Source organism: Manis javanica, chromosome 11 (genome assembly GCF_040802235.1).
Source record: "Manis javanica isolate MJ-LG chromosome 11, MJ_LKY, whole genome shotgun sequence".
NCBI lineage: Eukaryota > Metazoa > Chordata > Mammalia > Pholidota > Manidae > Manis > Manis javanica.
In genome coordinates this window covers 10,431,050-10,454,310 of record NC_133166.1, presented here as the reverse complement: position 1 = coordinate 10,454,310, position 23,261 = coordinate 10,431,050, and the positions used below count along the sequence as shown (strand labels likewise).

General features: G+C 36.6%; 2 protein-coding genes across 4 annotated transcripts in view; both read left to right on the top strand.

The window, feature by feature from the left end:
• EED (embryonic ectoderm development) overlaps positions 1-8,184 on the top strand; it is a 30,499-nt gene extending 22,315 nt beyond the window's left edge. For all 3 annotated transcript variants that reach the window (XM_037010678.2, XM_073215920.1, XM_037010679.2), the window contains 3 exons: positions 6,193-6,351; positions 7,096-7,169; positions 7,781-8,184. In XM_037010678.2, the coding sequence (XP_036866573.1) occupies positions 6,193-6,351; positions 7,096-7,169; positions 7,781-7,907 (360 nt within the window). In that variant the 3' untranslated portion in view covers positions 7,908-8,184. The remainder of the gene's footprint in view (positions 1-6,192; positions 6,352-7,095; positions 7,170-7,780) is intronic.
• Positions 8,185-17,026: 8,842 nt separating this feature from the next.
• HIKESHI (heat shock protein nuclear import factor hikeshi) overlaps positions 17,027-23,261 on the top strand; it is a 31,130-nt gene continuing 24,895 nt past the window's right edge. The window contains exons 1-2 of the mRNA XM_017652879.3: positions 17,027-17,215; positions 20,445-20,682. Of these exons, the coding sequence (XP_017508368.1) occupies positions 17,186-17,215; positions 20,445-20,682 (268 nt within the window). The 5' untranslated portion in view covers positions 17,027-17,185. The remainder of the gene's footprint in view (positions 17,216-20,444; positions 20,683-23,261) is intronic.

Below are 23,261 nucleotides of genomic sequence, written 5' to 3'. Positions count from 1 at the left end.
TGCATTTCCCTGATGGCTAGTGATGTTGAACATCTTTTTCATGTGCTTATTTACCATCCATATATCCTTTTTGATGATGTCTCTTCATATCTTTTGCTCATTTTCTAATTGGATTGGTTTTGTTTCTCTGTTGTTGTTTTTTTTGTTTGTTATTTTTTTTTTGAGTTTTGAGAGTTCTTAATACATTCTAAATATGAATCCTGTGTCAGATATGTAGTTTGCAAATATTTTCTTCCAGGCTGTAGCTTGTCTCTTCATCCTCTTGAAAGGATCTTTTGCAGGCAAATGTTTTCAGTTTGGTGAATTTAAATTTAATTGATTTTCTAAAAAATTATGTTTTATGGATCAGGCTTTTGATGTTATGTTTAAAAGCTCTTCAGCAAACTCTAGATCCTAAAGATTTTCTCCTGTGTTCTCTTCTAATTTTATAGTGTTATGCTTTATATTAAATGTGATTCATTTTGAGTTAATTTTTATATGAGGTTTAGGTAGTAGTTCATTTTTTGCCTGTCGTTCCAGCACCATTTGTTGAAAGACTATCCTTTTCCTTTGAATTACTTTTCACCTTTGTCAAAAATCGGCCAAACTTGTGTGAGGCTGTTTCTTCTGGCTTTTCTGTTTGGTTCCCTCCATCAGTGCTATATATACAGTCTTAATTACTGTAGCTCTCTTAAGTTGTAAAATCAGTTGAATTTCTCCCAGTTTTTCAAAATCGTTTTAGCAATTTTAGTTTGTTTGCCTTGCCATATAAATTTTAGAATAATCTTGTCTACATTTGCAAAAAATCTTGCTGAGATTTTTGGTGGGGAGGGAGGCTATCGATTGGCATTATATTAAACCTGTATATCAGTTTGGTGGGGAATTAATATCTTTGCTCTGCCTAGTCCTCCAATCTATGAACATGGTATGTGTCTACATTTATTTAGATCTTCTTTGATTTTTATTAGCATTTTGTAGTTATTAGTATACAGATCCTGTACATGCTTTGTTAGATGTATGCCTAAGTATTCCTCTCTTTTTGAGTGATAATAAATAGTATTTCTAAACTTTCATTTCTGTGTATTCTTTGCTAGTATAAAATATCAATTTTTACTTATTGATCTTGAATCCTGTGACTAGCTGAACTGCTTATTCTTTTGGTAAATGATTTGGGATTGTCTATGTAGATCATCATGTCATCTGCAAATAGGGAAAGTTTTATATCTTCCTTTCTGATTTAGGTGCTTTTTATTTCTTTTTCTTGCTTTACTGCACTGGCAAACTTCCAGTCCTGTGTTAATAGCACTGTTAGGAGCAGACATTCTTGACTTTTCTAATGTTAAGAGGTAAAGAATTCAGTCTTTTATAATTATGTATATTAGATGTATTTTTTTTGTAGATGTTGTCTATCAATTTGAGAACTGCCCTCTCTTCTAGTTTTTTGAAAGTTTTATTATGAATGGGTGTTGAATTTTGTCATGTTTTTTTTTTTTTGCATCAGTTGATACGATGTTGTTTTTCTTTAGTCTGTTTGCAGTGGACTGCATCGATCTGTTCTTTTCATATTGATTCAGCCTTATATCCCTGGAATATGTTTACCTGGTCATACTGTATAATTCTTCATATACGTTGCTGAATTCTGTTTGCTAATATTTTGTTAAAGATTTTTGTGTTTCTATTTCATTGGGTGTGATACTGATATCAGTAATAATGGCTTCGTAAAATAAATTAGCAAGTCTTCCCTCCTATTTTCTGGAAGAGATTATATAGAATTGGTGTTAATTCTTCTTTAAATGGTTGGTAGAATTCTCTAGTTAAATTATTTGGGCCCAGAAGTTTTTGAGGGAGAGGTTTTAAATTACAAATTCAGTTTCCATAATATCAAAGGGCTATTTAAATAATTTCATTGGTTGAGTCGTGGTGGTTTGTGCTGCTTAAAGAATCTGTCTATTGCATCTAAAGTAAAAATATATGTGCATAGAGTTTGTGGAATTCCCTTGCTATCTTTTTGATGACTATGAGGTCTCTAGTGATAGTCCCTGTTTCATTCTTGAAATTGGTAATTTATGTTTTTTCTTTACTTGTCAGTCTTTCTAGGGGTTCGCCAATTTTTTTAATCTCCTCTTTTTGTTTGCCATGGGTGTATTTTGCTCTTCTTTCTTACTAGTTTCTTAATGTGTGAGCTTATATTAGTGAGCTGAGACTTTTCTAATATAAGCACTTGGAGCTATATAGATTTCCATGTCAGCACTGCTTTAGGGCATCTCTTATTTTGATACGAGGTGTGTTTAGTTTCTAGGTGTTGGAAGATTTTCTTATCTTTCTCTCATGATTAGTAGTTTGATTCCATTGTGGTCAGAACATACTAATTATAATTTTGGTTCTTTTCAGTTGTTTTGAGATTTGTCTTATGACCCTATTTTGGGTATGTACCATTGGGAGCTTGAAAAAAATGTGTATTCTGCTGTTGTGTGGAGTGTTCTGTAAATGTCAGTTGGTGGATGGTGTGGTTAAATTCTTCTATATCTTTATTTTCTTGTTTTAGCAGTTGAGAAACAGGTGTTGAAGTCTCTCACTGTAATTATAGATTTGTCCCTTTCTCCTTTCAGTTCCATGATGTTTTGCAACTCTTTGGTTGCTTGGTATTGCTGTTTCTTGGTGACTTGACCCTTTTATCATTATGTAATGTCCATCTCTATCTGTAATTTTCTTTGCTTTGAAGTCTCTTTATCCGATTCTAATAAAGCCATTCCTCCTTTCTTTTAAGTTTGCATGGTATATATTTTGACAACCTTTTACTTTAATCTACTATATCTTATAGTAAATCTGAAGTGACTTTCTTGTAGATGACTGTATATATAGTTGGGGCATCTTTTTTTAAATCTACTCTACCAAACTGTTCTTTAGTTGGTGTACTGGGGCCAGTTATAGTCAAGCCTTAACATACCAATTATTACATTGTCTACTGTTTAATTTTTTTTTTATTTCTCTAGGTTTTTTTTCTCCTAACCTCCTGTAAATCATATGAGCATTTTTTATAATTCAATTTTGACATATCTGTAGTATTTTTTAGTACTATTTTTGCTTTAACCTTCAAACATAATTGAAAAACTCAAGAGGAAAAGAATATTGTATCTATTTATTTTGCTTTTTCTGTTCTTTCTTCCTTCCTAACGTTCCGAGATACCATCTTAGATCATTTCTTTTTGTAAAAGTTTCTGTACCCATTCTTTTGAGGTAGGTCTGCTGGTGATAAATTCTTAGTTTTTCTTCATCTGAGAATGTCTTCATTTCTCCTTCATTCCTAAAAGGTATAAATCCACTCAGTGTAGGATGTTGTGTTGCCAGTGCTTTCTTTTAAACATTGAAAAATGTTATGCCCTCTCTTTGCTGTTTCTGTTGTTTTGATGAGAAATCTGCCATCATTACAATTGTTTTTTCCCCTGTACATAAGGTGGTCTGTCTTAAGTGCTTTCAGGATTTTTTTTCTTTGTCTTTTTAGTTTTCAGAAGTTTAACTAGGATGTATCTTGATGTGGATTTCCTTGAGTTTATCTTTTGGGCGTTCATTCACCTTCTTGAATCTGTAGACTTATGTCTTTAGGGGAGACTTAATTTGACCCAAATTTGGGAACTTTTCAGCCATTATCTGTTTTCTCTTGTTCAGATTGGGTAATTTCTATTGTTCTGGTTTTGAATTTACTGAATCTTTCATCTCCCTTTCTGTTGAACCTTTCAGTTGAGGTTTTCATTTTGTTTATAGTTTCTTTCAGTTCTAAAATTTCCATCTGAGTCTTCATATGTTTTATTTCTTTGCCAAGACTTATATTGTTTTAATGTGCTTATAATTGCTCATTGAATCATTTTTATAATGGCTGTTTTAAAGTCCTTTCAGGTAGTTTCTGACATCTAAAATTGTTGGCATTTATTATCTTTTCTCATGAAAGTTGAGATTTTTTCCCATTCTTGGTATGACAAATGGTTTTCTATTGAAATTTGGATATTTTGGGTGTTACAAGACTCTGGATGGCTTATTTAGCTCTTCTCCCACAGGCTTCCTCTGATGAGTTTTTCATCTGGGGAAAGTGAGCATTGTCTCAGGATTTGCAGGTGGTGGGGGAAGTCAAGGTGAGGGTGTCTAATTCCCAGGTGGTCTCCACTGACCCTGCAGGTGGTAGGTAATGATGAACATCCTCTCTCTAGGCCTCCTCTGATACCATCCCAGACAGAGAGGAGTTGGAGAGAGTCACCTCATTTTGATGAAGGGTAGGAAGAGTCGGGTATCCACTTGAGGTGCTTAGTTGCCACCTGAGAAAATGTACCCCACTGGACTTTGCTGGTTCATGCATGGGTGGGTCCACAGTTCTTTCTGTGGCGTTTAGCTAGAGTAGAATGTTTTCTGAAAATTTTCTCTCTTGTGAGGTTGCCACTTTCCTGGTCCTTTGGCTAGAGAGAGAGGGCTTTTGTTAAGGCTTTTTTTTTGCCTTCACCCATTATCATTGCTGAGTTGATGATGCCTTCTCTAGCATCCAGTTTGGGGTTCATAAATGAGGCAAAGGAAGACCAGAGAACTCAACACCCTTCATTTCCCAAGGTTCCTAACCAGTCTGCCTTCTTTCTACCTTTAAGAACCTTATGTTTGCTTTATAGTTGATATTCAGACTTCTAACTTGTACTTATTGGGACAAATAGGGAAAAAGTACATCTACTACATTTTTTTTGAGGAAGTAATAAGCAGCTAGCTCTAAAATATCTGCTCTTAGAATTTAATCAGAGGAAAGGAAAGGATTTCTGCGTTTTAGGTTGGGAGCTCACCTGAATGAACTATATTGGTGGTCTCAAATCTTGCTCTGCATCAGAATCACTAGGAGAACATCGTAAAAATAGATTTCTAGGTCTCACCCCCAGAGATTATAACTCTGGCACAAGGACCTTAGAATTGGCAATTTTAAAAAGCTCTCAATGATTTTCAAGTGCAGCACCCATTAGTGCAGGCAAGTTCCTTCTACCTCCCTATGCTTTAGTTTTCCATGAAGGGACTCTATTAATTAAAGATTCTTTGCCAGTGTACTCAGTAAGAAGCGCTTAAAGAGCTTTCTCACAGTTCTGCTTTGGCTCCCCTTAGATTGATTCAGTAGGGTTGGAGCTGAGATGAGTCTTTTGGATAGGCTGTTGATCCAATTGTGCACTCAGTTAAGAGTCATCAGAATAGATGATCTCTGGGATACTTTAAATAACTTGTTTATTAGATACATAGCCCTGCAATTTTATATAAGCTAAAAGGCAAGGAGGAAAAGAATGTTTTCCCTTCCCTAATCTTCCTGTGACCCTGCTGTTAAGCTGTTTAGATGCCCGTGAACTCCACAAGTCTGCCACATGTGACTCTGCGGCTGTGTCCTGTAAAATTCCAGGAGGCACTTTCACCTACACAGGGGTTTCTCAGTCCTGGCCTTATTGACGTGGGGCTAGATAGATTGTTTGTGAGAGAGTCTGTACTTGTGCATCATAAGATGTTCAGCAGCATTTCTGCCGTGAGCCCACTAGAGGACAGAGTCATTGCCAAATGTCCCTTAATGGCAAACCATTGGCCTACACAGTGATAGGAATAGTGCCCACTGCTTTGCAGTTTTTTCTTCCATTGTTTTCTTTACCACTTGCTATTTAAGTAGAATGTAGGCAAAGATTTAATGTTACAGGATAGGGAAGGTGTAACTCTTATTTCAATCCCACCTCCATATCAACAGCTTGATGTTAAACCACTGTCTTACTGGGTTCTATATAATCTGATCTTTAAGGCCCTTTCTATGAATTCATTAGTTTTCCTACAATATCTGTTAAGCACCTACCATACAGCACAGACCCTGGGGATAGAGGATTAATAGTTAAGCAGGTAAAGGGAACCATGTGCACTTAGAAGTAGAATGGGCAATTGGATGGACAAAGATGAAACTAGTGAAGTAAGCAGGGGCTATAATTCTAATACAATGTTGGTAATTTCACCTTTGCTCTAAAACAGTTGAAGTCTGGATACCAAAGTATCTAGAGCTGAATTGGTTTGGTTTGGTTTGGAAGAGATTTTGTGACTTCCATAAAGTAGATTCCAGATAATGTAATGCTTTTGTATTGTTAAATTCTGTTGATAATAAGACTTAATATTTAAAATTCAGTTCTACAAGTAACGTTTCTTTTTTTCTTGTTTCTCTCTTTTTTAAAGTCTTGTGAAAACGCCATTGTGTGCTGGAAACCTGGCAAAATGGAAGATGATATAGATAAAATTAAACCCAGTGAGTCTAATGTGACTATTCTTGGGCGATTCGATTACAGCCAATGTGACATTTGGTACATGAGGTTTTCTATGGATTTCTGGCAAAAGGTAGCAATATATTTTACATTTCGAAATTATTTGACTTAAAACCATTGCAATTTCAGTTTTCTATTGTGTGTGTATGTTCTGTTCCTCTTAAGAGTCTACCTCGATGTTTTGTATGGATTGCTTTGGCCTTTGGTGTTACTTATTGTACCTTTGTGGTTCTTCACACCATCTGCAAGGCTTATTATAAATTGATGGGTGTCAATGGTGGCAGTTAGGTATTTACTTCCCAAGACATCTGTTACTTAGATTTATTATTATGGTGATTAAAGTGTTAATCTTGTAGTGTTAATCCAAAAAGAGAAAAATCAACATGGAAGATAGAGACAAAATACTAATTACCTAGAATTTCAAAAAAAGTATTGGTGTTAGGATTTTGTGATAACAAATTACATGGGTATTTATTTCTATAAGAAAGCTTTGGAAGCACTTTCTGTGGCTTTTGCTACAGTTCTTTAGGAAGACATAAGAGTATATGCTAGCATTGTAAATTGTAAAACCCTTCATAAATTTGCTAAATGCCTTCTTACTGTGTTCAGTACACGTTTGTGAAGTATTACTTTTTTTCTCTTCTCTTCATTTACAAATTAGAAACATAAGATGCAAAAAATATATATATATAAGAGCATAGCCAGAGGCTAGAGTGAGGTTTTTCTGAAATAAGAAAGATAACAGGATTGCTTGAATGTTCTATAACCTAGAGAAAATATTTTTAGTAACGATGTTTTTAAAAATATATTTACACAGATGCTTGCATTGGGCAATCAGGTTGGCAAATTATATGTCTGGGATTTAGAAGTAGAAGATCCTCATAAAGCCAAGTAAGTATTTAGGAATTCCTATTGATTATTTCTGCCTTTTTCTCCAAAAGGTTATGCCATTGTAGGAAAAGTAATTGAAACTTGCAATGCCATCCTTAAGTCATTTTTATCATTTACATGTCTGAGTTACTTATTTTTTTAAAGTAACTAGTGATATTATTAAATAGAGGGAAAATTTATGTAGAGTGAAATGGAAATTTAAGTATATAATTTGTTGAGTTTGGACTAATGTAGAGACTTATATAATCAACCTCCCAATCAAGTTACAGAATATACCCATCACTCCCAAAAGTTCCTGTGTATTCCCTTCCAGGCAGTTCCTACTCAGAGTCTCAGAGTTATTTTAAAGTATTTTTATTCTAATAATGATTTTTTTATGAAACCTTAGTGACAAATTTTTCTTTTTATATAAATTATACAGTGCCTCTTGAATTTAAAATATACCAGAAGTTTTTGAAATTTGAAATTGACCTCCTAGTGAAGTATATTCTGGTTTTAAATGTTTTACATGTTTTGGAACATCTATTCATTTTCTAATTCACTATTTTAAGTTAGAAGCAGCATTGTATATGTGTATGGGTATTTGACCTGTTGTTTTGTTTTCCCCCTAGATGTACAACACTGACTCATCATAAATGTGGTGCTGCTATTCGACAGACCAGTTTTAGCAGGGATAGCAGCATTCTAATAGCTGTCTGTGATGATGCCAGTATTTGGCGCTGGGACCGACTTCGATAAAATACTCTTTTCTAATCAAAATTAGAGTGTGTTTCTGTGTACAATAGAATTAATGTATCTTGCTAGTAAGGGCACATAGAGCATTTAGAGTTGTCTTTCAGCATTCAATCAGGCTGAGCTGAATGTAGTGATGTTTACATTGTTTACACTCTTTGTACTGTCTCCTGCTCAGACTCTACTGCTTTTAATAAAAATTTATTTTTGTAAAGCTCTCTTACCTTAATTTATTTTCATTGTGATGAAATGTTGAAAGTAATAAAATTATGCCTTAACATTTTGTAACAATCGTTATTTGTAGTTTTCTAAACTTGAGAAAGCTATACAATGTAGTGACTAAATGTAAGCTCTAGAACTAAACTGAATTTAAATCTTGGCGCTGCCACTAACTTTGTGACCTTGGTTTAGTAACCTGACATCTCTGGGCCTCCGTTTCCTCATGTGTGAAACAGGGATAATAACTACTTCATAGGGTTATTATAAGTATCAAATGACTTAATGCATGTAAAGCAATTGGAATAGTACTTGATATACACTAAATCTTAAGTTATTTATTGGAAACTATTTCCCATGGTTTCATATTAATGATTTTTTTCTGTATAATTTTATAAGTAATCACATTTATAATTCTGTAGGGTTGGAACATAAAATAATGTTTTAATAACTTATTTTTATAGTTTGAAAAATACTGCTATTCAGTTTTCAACTAGGCCATTAAAATCTCAGTGGAAATATTAAAGCAAGAGAAGAGAAAACATAGAAGCCTAAATGCAATGTGGTAAAAAATGGGAGAAATGGGGAATATGTCCTTTTCTTGAAGGGTATTAGTTAAGAAAAGTAAGTAGATTGAGGGTGTCTTAGGGTTGAGAGTAGTTGGTTCATTTATCCTGAAAATAGGGTGTTTTATGCATATTTACGAACAAGAAACAGTAGCAAGAATGAAATTGAGATACAAAAGACCAAAAAATCCCAAAAGAAGATGATGACAACATGTGGAGAGGTTAACCTGAAGCAGAGGGAATGAAGAAAACCTGAGTGATCATAAAGATAAGGTAGGGAGTGAAATGAGGGGAGCCAGGATAAAATACAAAAGACGGAGTTTTGTCAGATTTTTAGATTCATGAACCTTTTTATAAGTCTTCCCATTTCCATGAATACTTAACACCTTTTTGAATATGTTGATTGCTCCCACTTTTTTGCTATTGTAATATTTTATAAACAGCCCAATACACAAGACTTTGTGTACCTTTCTGGCTATTTCCTTAGGCTCATTTGTTAGAACAGTTAATGAAATGGTATTATTTCTGTTTAAGGTACCAAATTCACATGCTCCCACAGTATATGTTAGTGCCCATTTTGACTTTTGTTATTAGATCCTGTGTGTATTTGTAGATCAGAGGTCAGCAAACTTTTTCTGTAAATAGCTAGGTAGTAAAAATTTTAGGCTTTATGGGCCATGCAGTCTCTTACATGCACTCAACACTGCAACTGTAGTGTGAAAGCAATCATAGAGAATATGTAAACAAATGGGCCTGGCTGTTTTTCAATAAAACTAGGCAATAAAACTTCCATTAAAGTAGGCAGTGGGCCATATTCAGCCCACAAGCCACAATTTGCTTATCCTTGGTGTGAATACTATTGAAAGAAAATAACCCTGAAATTGTTGAAAATTTAGGCCAACCAAATAGCTCTCAAAGATCACTAGATAATGAAACAAGTGCTGTGACTGACAATTGAGACAATTCATAATATACTTGAGCCACCAAAGACTCCAGACACCAAAATTACCAGAAAATATTCAAGAGCCACATTTAATACTGCAAGTCTCCATCCCCTGTATACTACCCTTTCCTTGCTTTCAGTCTCCATTTCAGTAACTGAATGCGTAATGACTCGGTTGGTTGTGTTTCTCTCACTGGAATGTAGGTTTTGTGAGAGTGGGGTGTTCTGCTTTGTGTTCTACTTCACTGATGTACCCCAGCACCTACAACAGTGCCTTGCACATCGTAGGTGGTCAATTGTTGAATGAAACACATGGTGCAATCACAAAAATGAGCAATCCCTGAGAGACTACCAAAACTGACCAGGAGAATTTGAGACCTAGAACTTTCAGAAATGAAAAATATTGAAATAAACTCAGTGGATATAAGATACAACTGAGGAGAGATTAGTGAACTGGAAGAAATGCTAAGAAATTAGACTGTGGCATAGAGGAAAAAGTGGACAATCTGAGGTGTTAACTGTAAAGGATAAAATGAAGAGGTCTAATGATACATTTAATTGGGTATCTAGGAAAAAAAAGGAATGGAAGGATATTTGAAGAAACACTTGCTATCATATCTACCTGCCCTGTGGACAAGGAGAGGGATGGTGGTTCTGGCATCTTCCTTACCAGCGTGGCTCCCCCCACTTCAATTTCAGTCACAGCCACTAATGTGCCCGTCGTCTCTGGTGACTACCAAGCCCAAACCTTCACCCCAATCTGTATCATATCCTGAGAAAAAGCCTCCACGGTTTTTGTCAAGCTGGGCGAAGGACTAGCTGATGGCATATTCTTATAATAGCCTATATAGGGTGAGGCAAGGTGTACAGGACAGCGGTTTTGTTCAAAGGCCACCTGCACCACAACCTGAAGGATAATACGATGTGGAAGTCCTTGGGTGGTTTTGTTTCTTGAACAATGGGGACTAAGGATTGACATCTCTACACTGGGTTTATCCAGGGTGGATGCTTGATTTAAACTCCCTTTTCCAGTCACTCACCACCCGTATTCCAGTCCTGAAATGAGCCACAAATTCTCCATTTCATTCCACACCATGGAACCCGTTTTCTTCCTGGATTATGTTTCTTCCAGGTCACTCATCTCTCTTCTCCACCTTCTCCCCTTCTCCCTACACTTGCCCCTGCCACCCCCAAAAATAATTGAGAGTCTCAGCATAGGGGATAGGGAAGAAACTGGTAGCCATGTTGTGCTCTGGGGAGAGGACCTGAGTCTGGAGAAATCTACAAGGTAGAGATGATTGCTGTTGCAGAGGTATAAGTATGATGAAGTATTGGGGCATTTAGAATGGGAAAATAATGGGCTAAGAGGACTGATGGGACTAGGTGTATCTGACTAGAATATTGGAGAAGGGCGGAATATAGAAATTGAGTGATTTTAAAGTTTTGGTTTTTTTTGAAGCAAGTGCCACAGAAGGGCAGAGGTCTAAAGAAATGATGGTCAGTTTGTCCAGGAGTGCTTAAAGAACTAAAATGCTCATTTGAGGCAAAGGGGATAGTCATTCTGCTCAACTGCATCTTAGGCCTGGATGAGATGGCATCTAGGACAGTACTTTTTACACTTAAAAACTGTACCCCACAGTAAGAAAGAGACTTTAAAATATACCTCACACACACACACATATATACAATTGAGGCAAAAAGTTCCATGAAACAATACTTATGTATGATGTATTCTGAAATTTCCTATTTCGTATTTTTGAAACTTGGTTGTCACTCACCAGAGCGATTTCACAACCCAATAATCATCTCAACCTACAATTTGAAACACACTGGTCTAGGGAAAATGAGTCTAGATGGCTTTTACTATGGGTGTTAGGGGTAGGATCCACATTGTCCAAAATAAAAGCACAAGTAAAAAATACTACATGGTCTCTAACCAATAGAACATAGCTCTCAAGTTTGTAACTTCCCCTACTTTATCACCTGTGAGTTTCCCCTGTTGTGATTTGTTATAGAAAATGACTATCATTTTGGATTGAGCTGGTGGATTTCTAAAAAAATTCTTGGTATTTTGTGGTTATTTTCTGATGCAGAACAAGAATTAATATAACTGAGAGACTCATTTCACATTCCGTGCTTCAGTTATCCCGGGCTGATGTGAGATTTTAAAAGTTGGGTTATTTTCAGTTACATTTTGTGCAGTGAGTGAGGGAATGTGTATTTGTGTTTAATTCTAAAATTAAATTGTTGGTTGTCATAAAATCATTGTGAGAAACATGTAGTGTTGGCCATTATTTGATTTTTTATTTTGATGCAAAATCGTGTTTTTTTTTCAGTATCTGGTTTCCTAGTGTCTGGGGCCTTGCTGATTCAATTTTTCCAGAGACTTCATGACAGTGGGTGAGGTATGGATGAGGGACAGATGTAAAACCTTACATTAATTTTTAAGCAACCTACCTGTTTCCAGTCTACTGACTTGCCCCGGCCTTCTGTGGTTCCTGGTATCTTCTATTCCTGAGTTTCTCTGGAATTATCCTTCCTTATAGGTACCTGAGTTTGACCTTCTTTTTCTGCTAAGTCATTTGTCTTTTTTCTAACCACTTAAAATTGATATTTTTATGACTTGGAATTACAGATAATGCCTAGTTCAAAGAAGATGGAGTTTATACTCCTATTTCTTGTGCTCCTTGTTTTGGAAAGGAAAATTTCCTTAGAAAAAAAAATATTTTTACTCTCTTGAAATCAGAATTCAGTGCTCTCATTCAAGAAGTGTGGAAACCAAATGCCTAAAAGGGTGAAATAAATTAACTCATCCCTAGGCTAGTTAATGGAAGAGCTAAACCCAGAATTCAGAATTTCTGATTCCCTGGCCAAAACTGAAGTGTGGTTTGTTCTTTCTCCATAGAAGCATAAGGTTGAGAGCTGGTAGGTACCTTTTAGTTTCTAGGCCAGTCTCCCCAAATGTTCCACGAATTTCCTTAAAGATGTAAGTGAATTTCAGCATTGGTTAAAATAGCAGTATTTGAATGGGAGAATTCACTGTCCCATATCTGTTTATTCTTATTTCAGAGAGCTCTGATTATTTGAAAGAATTTTTTTCCTTTGAAACTTTCCCCCATTTTTACCTCAAGCCTTTCTTACTTCCTTACATTGTATCTAGTTCTGCCATCATTAGTTACAAAGAACTGTTGTATATAGACATATAGTTTGGTGAATAGAAGGTTATCTTTCATAGTCTGAATAAAGGATACTAAACTTACACCTCTAATTCTTTGTCCAACCTAGAAGTAGAGTTTCCCAGCAAAATGGAGAAAAACCTCAAGTCCCACAAAACAAAGATTGGGACAATTAATAGACAGCAATGTGGTTTATTCTTAAAAAGTTTATAAGCTAGCCAGCTCTCAATCCACTAAGAGTGCTGTTTAAGAGAGGAATGACTATCGGGTAGGTCATAGAAAGATTCCTGAAGAAAATATTGGAGCCAATTGGATGTGTAAGAAATTACCAGGTGAGTATTACAGGCACATAGAACAAGTTGCATATGCACAGAAAGGTTCCAAGGTATGGGTTGCTTAGAGAGGCCAATGTATGGTTAGGGTATATAATTATTGGAAGAAACCTGGTCTTCATCCCATATTTTTCCTTTACTGTCACACTACTACCACATTCATAAGACTTCTGACATGAGATATATGGGTTTTTTCCCCACACCAATCAATTCTGTGACACCAGCTGGGTGTCCTAACAATGTAACTCAATCCTGAAACAACCTAAAGATAGCATCAGATCCCACAGGTTAAGGTTTCAGTCTCCCAAGACTGCCTCCCACTTCAGATGCCCATTGCAAGTAGTAGGTTCTCAGGTTACCCAAAACTTCTGATTTAGCTACAGATTGGAGGTTCCATGACCCTTTTCGCCTTGGATTCAATTATTTGCTAGAACAGCTCTTAGAACTCAGGGTAATGCTTATGTTTACCAGTTTATTAAAGGATGTAGACAGACAGCTAGATGAAGAGATGCAGAGGGTGAAGCCTGGCCCAAGCATGGAGTTTCTGCTCTCATGCAGTTGAGGTGCATCACACTCCACACTGTTGGGCTTTAACGAAGGCTTTCCATTTCCAGCCCCTGTCCTCTCTGGACAATGTGATAGAGGTTTGGCACGGGGAGGGGCTGGTGCTGAAAATTCTAAGCTTCTAATCATGGCTTAGTTTTTCTGATGACCAGCACCCATCCAGGAGCCCTCCCAGAGTCACCTTATTAGAACAAAAGATGCTCCTATCACTTAGGAATTTATAAAGATTTCAGGAGCCCTGTGTCAGTCACTGGGGTCAAAGGCAAACCAATATATGTCTTGTTATTTCACGGGGTAAAAAGACAGAAAATTAGTCATTGAATAAAGGTAATCTAACTGCTAACATTTTATTAAACTACATTCTGGTTACTATTTAGTACTTTACATGTAAGAACCTTCATAATAACCTTATGATGTAGATCCTATTATTAGCCCATTTTACAGATGGGGAAAAGGACACATGGGAGTGTTAGGTTAACTAGCCAAAGATTATATAGCTAATAAATGACAGAGATGGGCTCTGAACCCAGACAATTCATAAAGTGGTCTCATCATGAATGGTCTTTTAATTCTGAAGGCCCTAGGACTTCTTAGGTAGAAAGGAGACATTGGTACAAAGATCCTCCTCTGTCTCATCTTGGCTCATCTGTGGCTTGGCTATGTGTGTGGTAAGTAGGTGCTCTGAGTTTATGGAGCTAGAGTGGAGGCCAGCAGATTGCTCCAAAGATTTCCACACATGAATTGGGGTTGGAAGGACAAACCTGCTGATGGCTGCTAGACTAAGCTCAGGTATTTCAAGTTGGGCAGAGACCCTAGGGGAGGAGATATCCTACCTAAGAGGAAGGGAATTGAAGTTGTGAAGGGGAGAATGAATATTGGTGGTAATTAGTACGGATGCCAGTTCTTTTGGCCATTGTTTTTTATTTCCTATATATCTTTTCTTCAAATGCATATAGAAAAAAAAAGCATTTTATAATAATGACCCCACTAAGCATTGCTAGGCTCTAAATGTTTTATTATGTAATTTACTTAACCATCTCAGCACCATAGGAATAGGCATGATTATTATTTTACAAATAGGGACATTAAAGCACAAAGATAACTTGCTTATAGTTTCACAGCAAATGAAGCTAAGTGAAACTGTTAAGGACTACAGTCAAGTTGTCAATAATAAGTACAAAACAGTAGTTAAAAATGAGTACTTCTAGTTCCTGTGCGGTGGTCTCCAATAGGTTCTTCACAGTGGTATAAAGGTCATATCAAAGTGTGGGCAAAGGGTTTGTTTGTGTTTATACAGAGGATCAAAGCCTAATTTGGATACCCAGAAAACGAAGTAAGATACGATATGAAGAAGAACTTCCAACATGAACATCCTCTGGAAGAGTCATTCCAGAAGATGATCATCAAAAAACTTCAACAAAGATCCTGGCGCTGTTGCAGTTGTAGCTGCATTCATCCCACCAGTTCCTGGACTTGCCATTGGAATGAAGGAGATATCTAAGCTGGCCTGTGCATACAGTAAAACAACAAATTTGACTGGATCTATATTGTCAGAACTCAACCAAGAATTAGGAGAAGTGCAAGTTGCAGTGCTCCAAAGTCGTGCGACTATAGACTATCTACTGTTAAAAGAACATATGGGATGTGAAGAGTTCCCAGGAATGTGTTGTTTTAATTTGTCTGATTTTTCTCAAACTATTCAAATTCAGTTAGACAATATCCATCACATTATTGATAAGGTTTCACAAATGCCTAGGGTACCTAACTGGTTTTCTTGGCTTCACTGGATATGGCTGGTAATTGTAGTTTGCTTTTGTTATGTATCTGTATTCCTATTCTGTTAATGTGTGTACACAATTTAATTAGTAGTTTGTTTAAACCTATACATGCTTATGTTACTCTACAAGAAGTTATGTCAACGAAATAATCAATCTTCCCATGTTTTCTTCCGTCTGCTACTTCTGTAGCTTTTCTTCTTCCTAATTACAACCTTTTAGTAGAATTCATGCCTCATATAAAAAATTACCAAGTATCATAATTCTTCCAAGTGGTAAAGATACCTCAAGACAAATGCTGGGCATAGAAGCCACAGGGCATAAATCCGCAAAGAAGTAAAAAGCTAACCTTTTCAAAGAATATTGCTTCTCTCTCACTTACCAACTTTACATTTCCCTGTATGGTCCCGGAAGATGGCTGGTTAGCCAGAGACGGGTAAGATTCCTCAAGGGAGGAACAACCTAAGACAGGCACAGTTGCGGTGGGGCCATCAGGTGAGAAATTGGGGATCAATAGAGGTGAGGCTTAGAACCTCACCCCCCCTGTTTTGAGAGAAATCTTCTGCATCCGTGGATGTTTTGTTGCCCTTGTCTAGCTTGGATTAATACTTAGTCTATAGGCACAGACCTGATCATCTACATTTGCCCTCTTACAGCACTAAATTATGTTTTCTACCTTTATCTTGCATCTACCTACCACTTCAGCATTTTATTAAAAATAATAATAATAATTAGGGAGAAATGTGGGATTCACATATAAATCAAGTATAAAAATCAAATGAATAATCATATCTGACTTGATTGTTTATAGTTCATCATGCGTGATCAAAACCGAAAGTTTCTGTGATATGACTGCCCTTGCACTGTTCACCATGTAAGAACTTATTCACTATGTAAGAACTTGTTCACCATGTAAGAACTTGTTCGTTATGCTTCAGAAGATTGGAGACTGTTGAGAATTAGGCCTGGGGTTGATTAATGATTGTGCATTGAGTCCCCTATACAGAATTTTATTGTTGTTAACAACCATTTGATCAATAAATATGAGAGATGCCCTCTCAAAAAAAAAAAAAAAAAAAGTACTTCTGAGCCAGAGTGTAGCAGAAAGAACCCCTGATCTGGATCAGGTTTTAGGATTCCACCTCCTACACTTAGTGCAGTGTAAAGATTTGGGGCTGGTCGCTCTGGGCAATTTCTTCACCTACAAGATGGAGATAGTAATACTTACCTCATTAGAGATTTTGTAAGGATGTAGTGAAATGATCATTGTAAAAGCGCACTGCAATCTCTAAAACGCTACACAAACGAGATTAACATCTATCCCCGGGCAGGATTCAAAGTCTCGGATGCGTACTCTGACTCCCGATAGGCCGGTCCCCTGGCTTGCTTCCTGGAAACCAGCGCAGGGCCTTCTGGGACTTGCAGTCCGGCCCTGCCTCTTGCCCGGCTTTCTCAGGGCGAGGGTAGGCAAATGCCTGTGGTTGCGGCGGCCCCGGAAGTACTTGTCCTTCAGAAACGGGCTAGTTAGGAAGGGGGGTCAGAGGTCACGGGGTTAGAAGGCGTTCCTGCCGCTGGCCAAGTTGCTTTGTAGTGGAGGGGGAGGCTCTCTCCTGCACGTTCTGGAAGGTTCTTGGGCTCGGCTAAGGCAGTAGTCCCAGGATTTCTAGTTGCCGGCTGCGAGTCCCTGCCGGCTGAGCGGAGCCGCCGCCGCCATGTTTGGCTGCCTGGTGGCGGGGAGGCTGGTGAGGATGGGACAGGGTGGTACCAGGAACGGGGCAGGACACCCAGGGCGAAGCCCCGGGAAGGGGAGGGCGCACCTTGCCGGGGATGCGGGGAAACCCCTTAGGTCTACTTTCTGGCAGGGAGTGTGAGGATGGAGAGTGGGACGCCGGCGTGTTCTTTCTCCTTTGCCCCCAGCTCTGCTCAGAGTCATTTGAATAGTAGTCACGACTTTAACTGCCATTTATCCAGTGGGCTTTGTATACCAGGCAATGCACGGTTTTTCTCCATATCTCATCCTTTCAGCTTTCTGTATAGCGCTTATTTGACAGCTTAAGCCTCCTGACTCGTGAGATGGTCATTATTCCTATTTTGCAGTTGAGTTTAGGTTCAATCTGCAGTATAAATACTCACCTAAACTCATTGAGTGAGAGGCAACCAGGCGTTTGAATTTAGTCTGTAACACCGTTTCTTAAAGATTAAGGTGGGTGATGTCTATCTACTGGGTCCTTTTGGAATGGACCCTACTGAAAACGTACTTACCGTAATTGGAAGTTGGTTGATAGAGAAACGACTGAAATTCAAATGACCCATAGTTTAGATGACCCTAGAAGGATGTGAGTAGCGAAAATCCTTGTTGGTCGAAAGAGATGACCTACTTTGCTAGATTATTAGAATTAAATGAGATCAGCACCTGAAATTATTACGGAATAATCTGGAGAGCGAAGCTTGGTTGTCCCTTTAGAAACCACCCAGAAATCCGTTTCAGACCTGACTCCTTTCACCTAGTTCTTTTTCTTTTATTCTCCCTGCCTTGTTAAATGTTGCAACCCCTTCGCTGAAGCGTTTTTAAGTTTTTCATTAACTTTTGATAATGTGTACTGTACACAGTTACAAGGAACCAAAAAGATAAATTAGAGACAACTAGCTTCAGAAAGTTTATTGTCTGTGTCTTGAATGATTGGGAGGCTCCTTTTGGTGACGGTGGTAATTGATAATACTGGTGGGGTAATTTTGGATTGACCTTGCTTTTGATAGGAAAGATGAAAGGACCAGCTTGGGATGAGTGTGAAACTCCAATGAACTGAGTGTCATTAATGTGTGTGTATTAAAGAATAAAAAGGCCATATGGAATCCATGTATCTCTCGTGTTGTCAACTAATTTGGAAGGAAATATGGTTAGAGCAATACCTGTGTCTGTTTAACAACCACTGTATATACAGTAGAGGTTCCTTCAAGGCAAGATTTTTTTGGGGTGTTAGACTCTTTGAATTAGGACTTGTTAATCAAAATGAAGGGCAAATAGACCTAGTGACATCTCAAAATTAAATTATTCTTTTACTAGAAAAATCTACTTATCTAAAGTTATGAACTCAGTTTTCATTCCTTGAAAAAATTTTTTTAAATTAAAATGGTACCATTTTTCCTAAGGTCAAGTCTAATGCCTGGCACAGAGTTGGCGTTTAAAAAAGTATTTATTTTACCTGGTGGCTATTTCAAGACTTGCAAATTCCATAATGTTATATGCCTCTTAAGATTATGTGCATGCCCAAAACTGGTGAAATTAAATGTAATACTATGAGGCAGTTTGGTTTATATTTATGTTCTTTCTTTGTTTTATTCTCTGTTTTTAAACAGGAGGGTTTTTAATTGGGTCTGAAAACTTCAGAAGAGGGGATCAGAACTTAACTTTAAGAACACTCATCCTTAGTCTCTTGGGAATATTACTTTATCAATAATACACAAATATAGTTACATAGCCATATAAATTTTTTAAATTACCTTGTAGTGGTAGATAAGATAAAGGAGAAAAATAAGCATTTTAGTAATTATTAGCAAATATTAGGAAAAGAAAAGTTCTATTCTAGGTAGTAAGAATTAACCAATTAGAGTCTTCAAAAATACTGGCTGTAATTGAGATCTGATGTTATGGTGAATACAGTGGCAATAGCAGTTAAAAATAAAACCAGAAAACTTACACTATGGACCTAAGTGCTCCAGAATTAATACTCTTTTTACTAATGGATGTGATATACCAATATCAGTTTTCTAAAAATGTGAAAGGGAATTTTCTCTGTGAAAGTAGATTTCTCAAACTTCAAAATATGGTCTCATCCTATAAACTGATGTTCAATTCTAGAACAGATAGATTATGATATGAGTTAAGAGGAAATTTACAAGTTCCTACTTAGCACATTCAAGGTAGAATTTTTGCATATTATGTACAGTCAGTTCTTATTATTTGCAGTAGTTATATTCTCTAAAGTCAGTATGAACACTAATTGGTAAATACTGAATCATTGCCCATAGGGGAAATACAGGGTTAGATTCCTGAAAGTCTCTGATCACATTTTTTATTACCCTATCATTAGGTAACCTTGTATGTTTGTTTCTGTTTAAATCATCTTATTTCATATATATTGTTAATTTGTTAACTCAGAGCTAAGAGCACTATAATTAATTGATGAATGAAACTTATATACCATGTTTTCTTAGTAAGGCTCATAACAGTTCCTAGTGGGCTTAGAACACTAGCCAACATTCCAACTTGGTGATTTTAAACAGCAAAATCATGAACAAAAACAAAATGCAGACAAATGTAGCACTGAAGAGAGTGAAAAGTACATTTATTTACAGTATGAGAGCTGAAACAAGAAAGCACACCATAGCTGGGAATGTATGCATCAGGCAACTCAAAATTTGTGCTGCTTTGCACATGAACATGTTTATGAATTACATGAAAGTAATTTTAATTGGATCTGAAAACTTCAGAAGAGGGAAAGTAAATAAATTTTAGTGAGGAGGCAGATTAGCAAATATGAAATCTGCAGATAATGAAGACTGACTAATTCCTTCTGGATTGATTACTCATTTTAATTACCTGAGATTCTTTATCTTCACTCTAGAGGATAAGGCTTAATGGTGTTTTGAACAACCTTTCATTTTTACAGCATTTTGAAGCCGTGGTGATTTATTTATGTAAGTAAAATCCTTTCAGGGCATTTCTGAAATAATGTAGTTATATTTTTAAAAGGTTACATTCGTTAAATGATTCTTTTAAAGCTAAATATATATTTTTGGATTCTCTTTAACACTGGTTTGTTTGGAAATTCCATAGAGTATCAGATAACCAAATGTTATACTTGGTGTAATGACTATAATTAACTATACTGAATAGAGTTTACAGCAGTACTATAAAGGTTATAGAAACTCATCAAACTATTGAAATAAGACGAGTTTCTTATTTTCTAGGTGCAAACAGCTGCACAGCAAGTTGCAGAGGATAAATTTGTTTTTGACTTACCTGATTATGAAAATATCAATCATGTTGTGGTTTTTATGCTGGGAACAATCCCATTTCCTGAGGGAATGGGAGGGTCTGTCTACTTTTCCTATCCTGATTCAAATGGAATACCTGTATGGCAACTCCTAGGATTTGTCACGAATGGAAAACCGAGTGCCATCTTCAAAATTTCAGGTCTTAAATCTGGTAAGAATCATACATTAAAAATTCTTTCATAATCAAACTTCCCTTAAATAGCATAATATAGAATATGGCTTTTTAAAACTTTTCATTTTGTTTTCTGGTTGCTAGATTATAATATATATATTTTTTAATCGGCTGATACCTGCATGTTAGAAAAATAGTAAGTGAAAGACCTCCTTGGCTGTTCACACTCGCACCCTTTGCAACTAGAGAGAAGCACTCAGTGTGTTCTCTTCGTATATACCTTAGTAAAGGGATTTTTCTTAATTAATGGGTATTTTAATAAATAATGACAAGGAATCTTCGAATAATTTGTAATGTGAATATCTATATTTTAAATAAAGATAAACCAAGTAGACTTCCATAGAAATAAAATGAGTCCTTTTTTTTTTAATGAGGATTTTTGAACTCTTAGATTTGACTACCCCCCAGTGTTTTTCTATTGGTTGTATTGACATTACAGATGTTAGACCTTACAGGGTCTTGCTTTGATGCTAGGGATATTTTCTGAAGAAATGTGAGAACAATTGACCATTTACTACATTTTACTACATTTGAATGTAGTAAAATTAGGTCTCATCCTAGGTACATAAAATTAGGTACCATTTACTACAATTGAATCTCAGGTTCCCTTGAAAATCTAGATGAACACAGACATGAAAATTCTTAGTGTATAAATATACATTCTCCTAGAAATTGTCTATGGAGTCCAAAGAAAAATTGTATTTAGGCAACATGTTTGACAAACATTTGGGTATCTACTTGGGGGATTTAAAGATAATGATAAGTTCTTGCCTGAGATAACTCATTCTTATGAAGGAAGATAGTTCTGTAGACCAGTAGTAATTAGAAGGGTGAAATGTAATACTGGTTTATTTGTGCAAAATGCTGAGGGAGAATAGAAAAGGGAGAGATTAACTCTTAAATGGCTCCGAGAAGGTTTCCTGGAGGTGGCGATGTTGGTTCTCTTGGGAAGATTAAGTAGCAGTTTGTCAGGCCTATGAGAGGTCTGTTGGGCGTTCTTTTTTAGGTGGAGGTAATATGTATATAATGACTAAAGTTTGAAAGCATGGTGTGTTCAGGATGACACAAGGCAGGGTGTATCCCAGTAGGACAGGCAGGCGAGGATCATGAAAAGCTTTGTGTATTAATTACCCTGACTCATTTGAATTTAGTAAGTCAGCAATTTTTTTACCACTTTTTTTTATTAAGGTATCATTAACATACACTCGTTTGAAGGTTTCACATGAAAAATATTGTGGTTACTACATTCACCCATATTATTAAGTCCCCCCACACCTCATTGAACTCACTGTTGAAGGTTTCGCATGAAAAACATTGTGGTTACTACATTCACCCATATTATTAAGTCCCCCCACACCCCATTGAACTCACTGTTCATCAGTGTGGTAAGATAGGTCCGCAATTTTTAACATGCTTAGATCACATACTTCTTGGTAATATTACAAAAAGTATGTATAACGTAATGTAAATGCTAAAAAATTTGCATTTATCCTGAAGCGCATCCTTGTATCCCGTAGAAGATTGTTCCTATAGGTATAGAGGAGCATGTGAACAGTTTTGGGTAGGGCCGTAATGGGGTCAGATTTTGTTGCCTGAGGGCTGTGTGAAGAATGAAGCAGAGCAGTTCTGGCCAGATGATATACTGCGAAGGGCTATTATCTTATGTACTTGGAATTCTATGAGAACAAGTGAGAGAGAACGATATTTAAAGATAGCCATTGTTCAGAATTGATGATAAATGAAGTTGACCCTTGAATAATGTGAGGGTTGGGGCGCCAACCCTTGCACATTTGAAAATCTGCGTGTAACTTTTGACTCTCTAGAAGTTTAACAGTCTGCTGTTGACTGGAACCTGTACCAATGATATACACAGTCAGTCAAAACATATTTTATATGTTATATGTATTAGATACTGTATTCTTTTAGTGAAGTATGTACCCCAGAGAAAAGAAAATGTTTTTTCAAATTGTTGCATATCCCAAAAAAACTTAACAGAAAAAAGTTTTTTATTTACTTAAGAAAATCTGCATATTGAACTTGTGCAGTTAAAATCCAAGTTGTTCACGGGTCCCCTGCACTAATTCTAGATTTAAGAACTAGGAAAAATCTCTAGAGTACTTCTCATTATGGTTCCATGAGATAATTATCCCTAATCCCTAAGACAGTGACCCTTAAATCATTCCCTGGACCCAGCAGCAGCATCGCCATCGCCTGAGAGCTAAAGTGTATGGTTAGAAATGCAGGTTCATGGTAGGGACTCAGACCTGCTGAGTCAGAGACTGAGAGCAGTCCAGGTCTGTAGGTATTCATGTTGCACGCAGAAGTTTGAGAACAACTGCCCTCAAGCATCCACTGTGTTTAATGAATTAATGTCTCTCATAGCATGGAATTAGTTCTGAACAGTCTTTGGGAGAATTAAGAAAATAGTCATTTTCAAATCACTTTTTTCTGTGGCTGTGTCTAAAAATAAATAGTGTATAAGTAGAACAAATATAAGTAGATAATCCAATATATTCCAGTGTAATTCTTGGGCAGTAAATATGAAATAATAAAGGAAC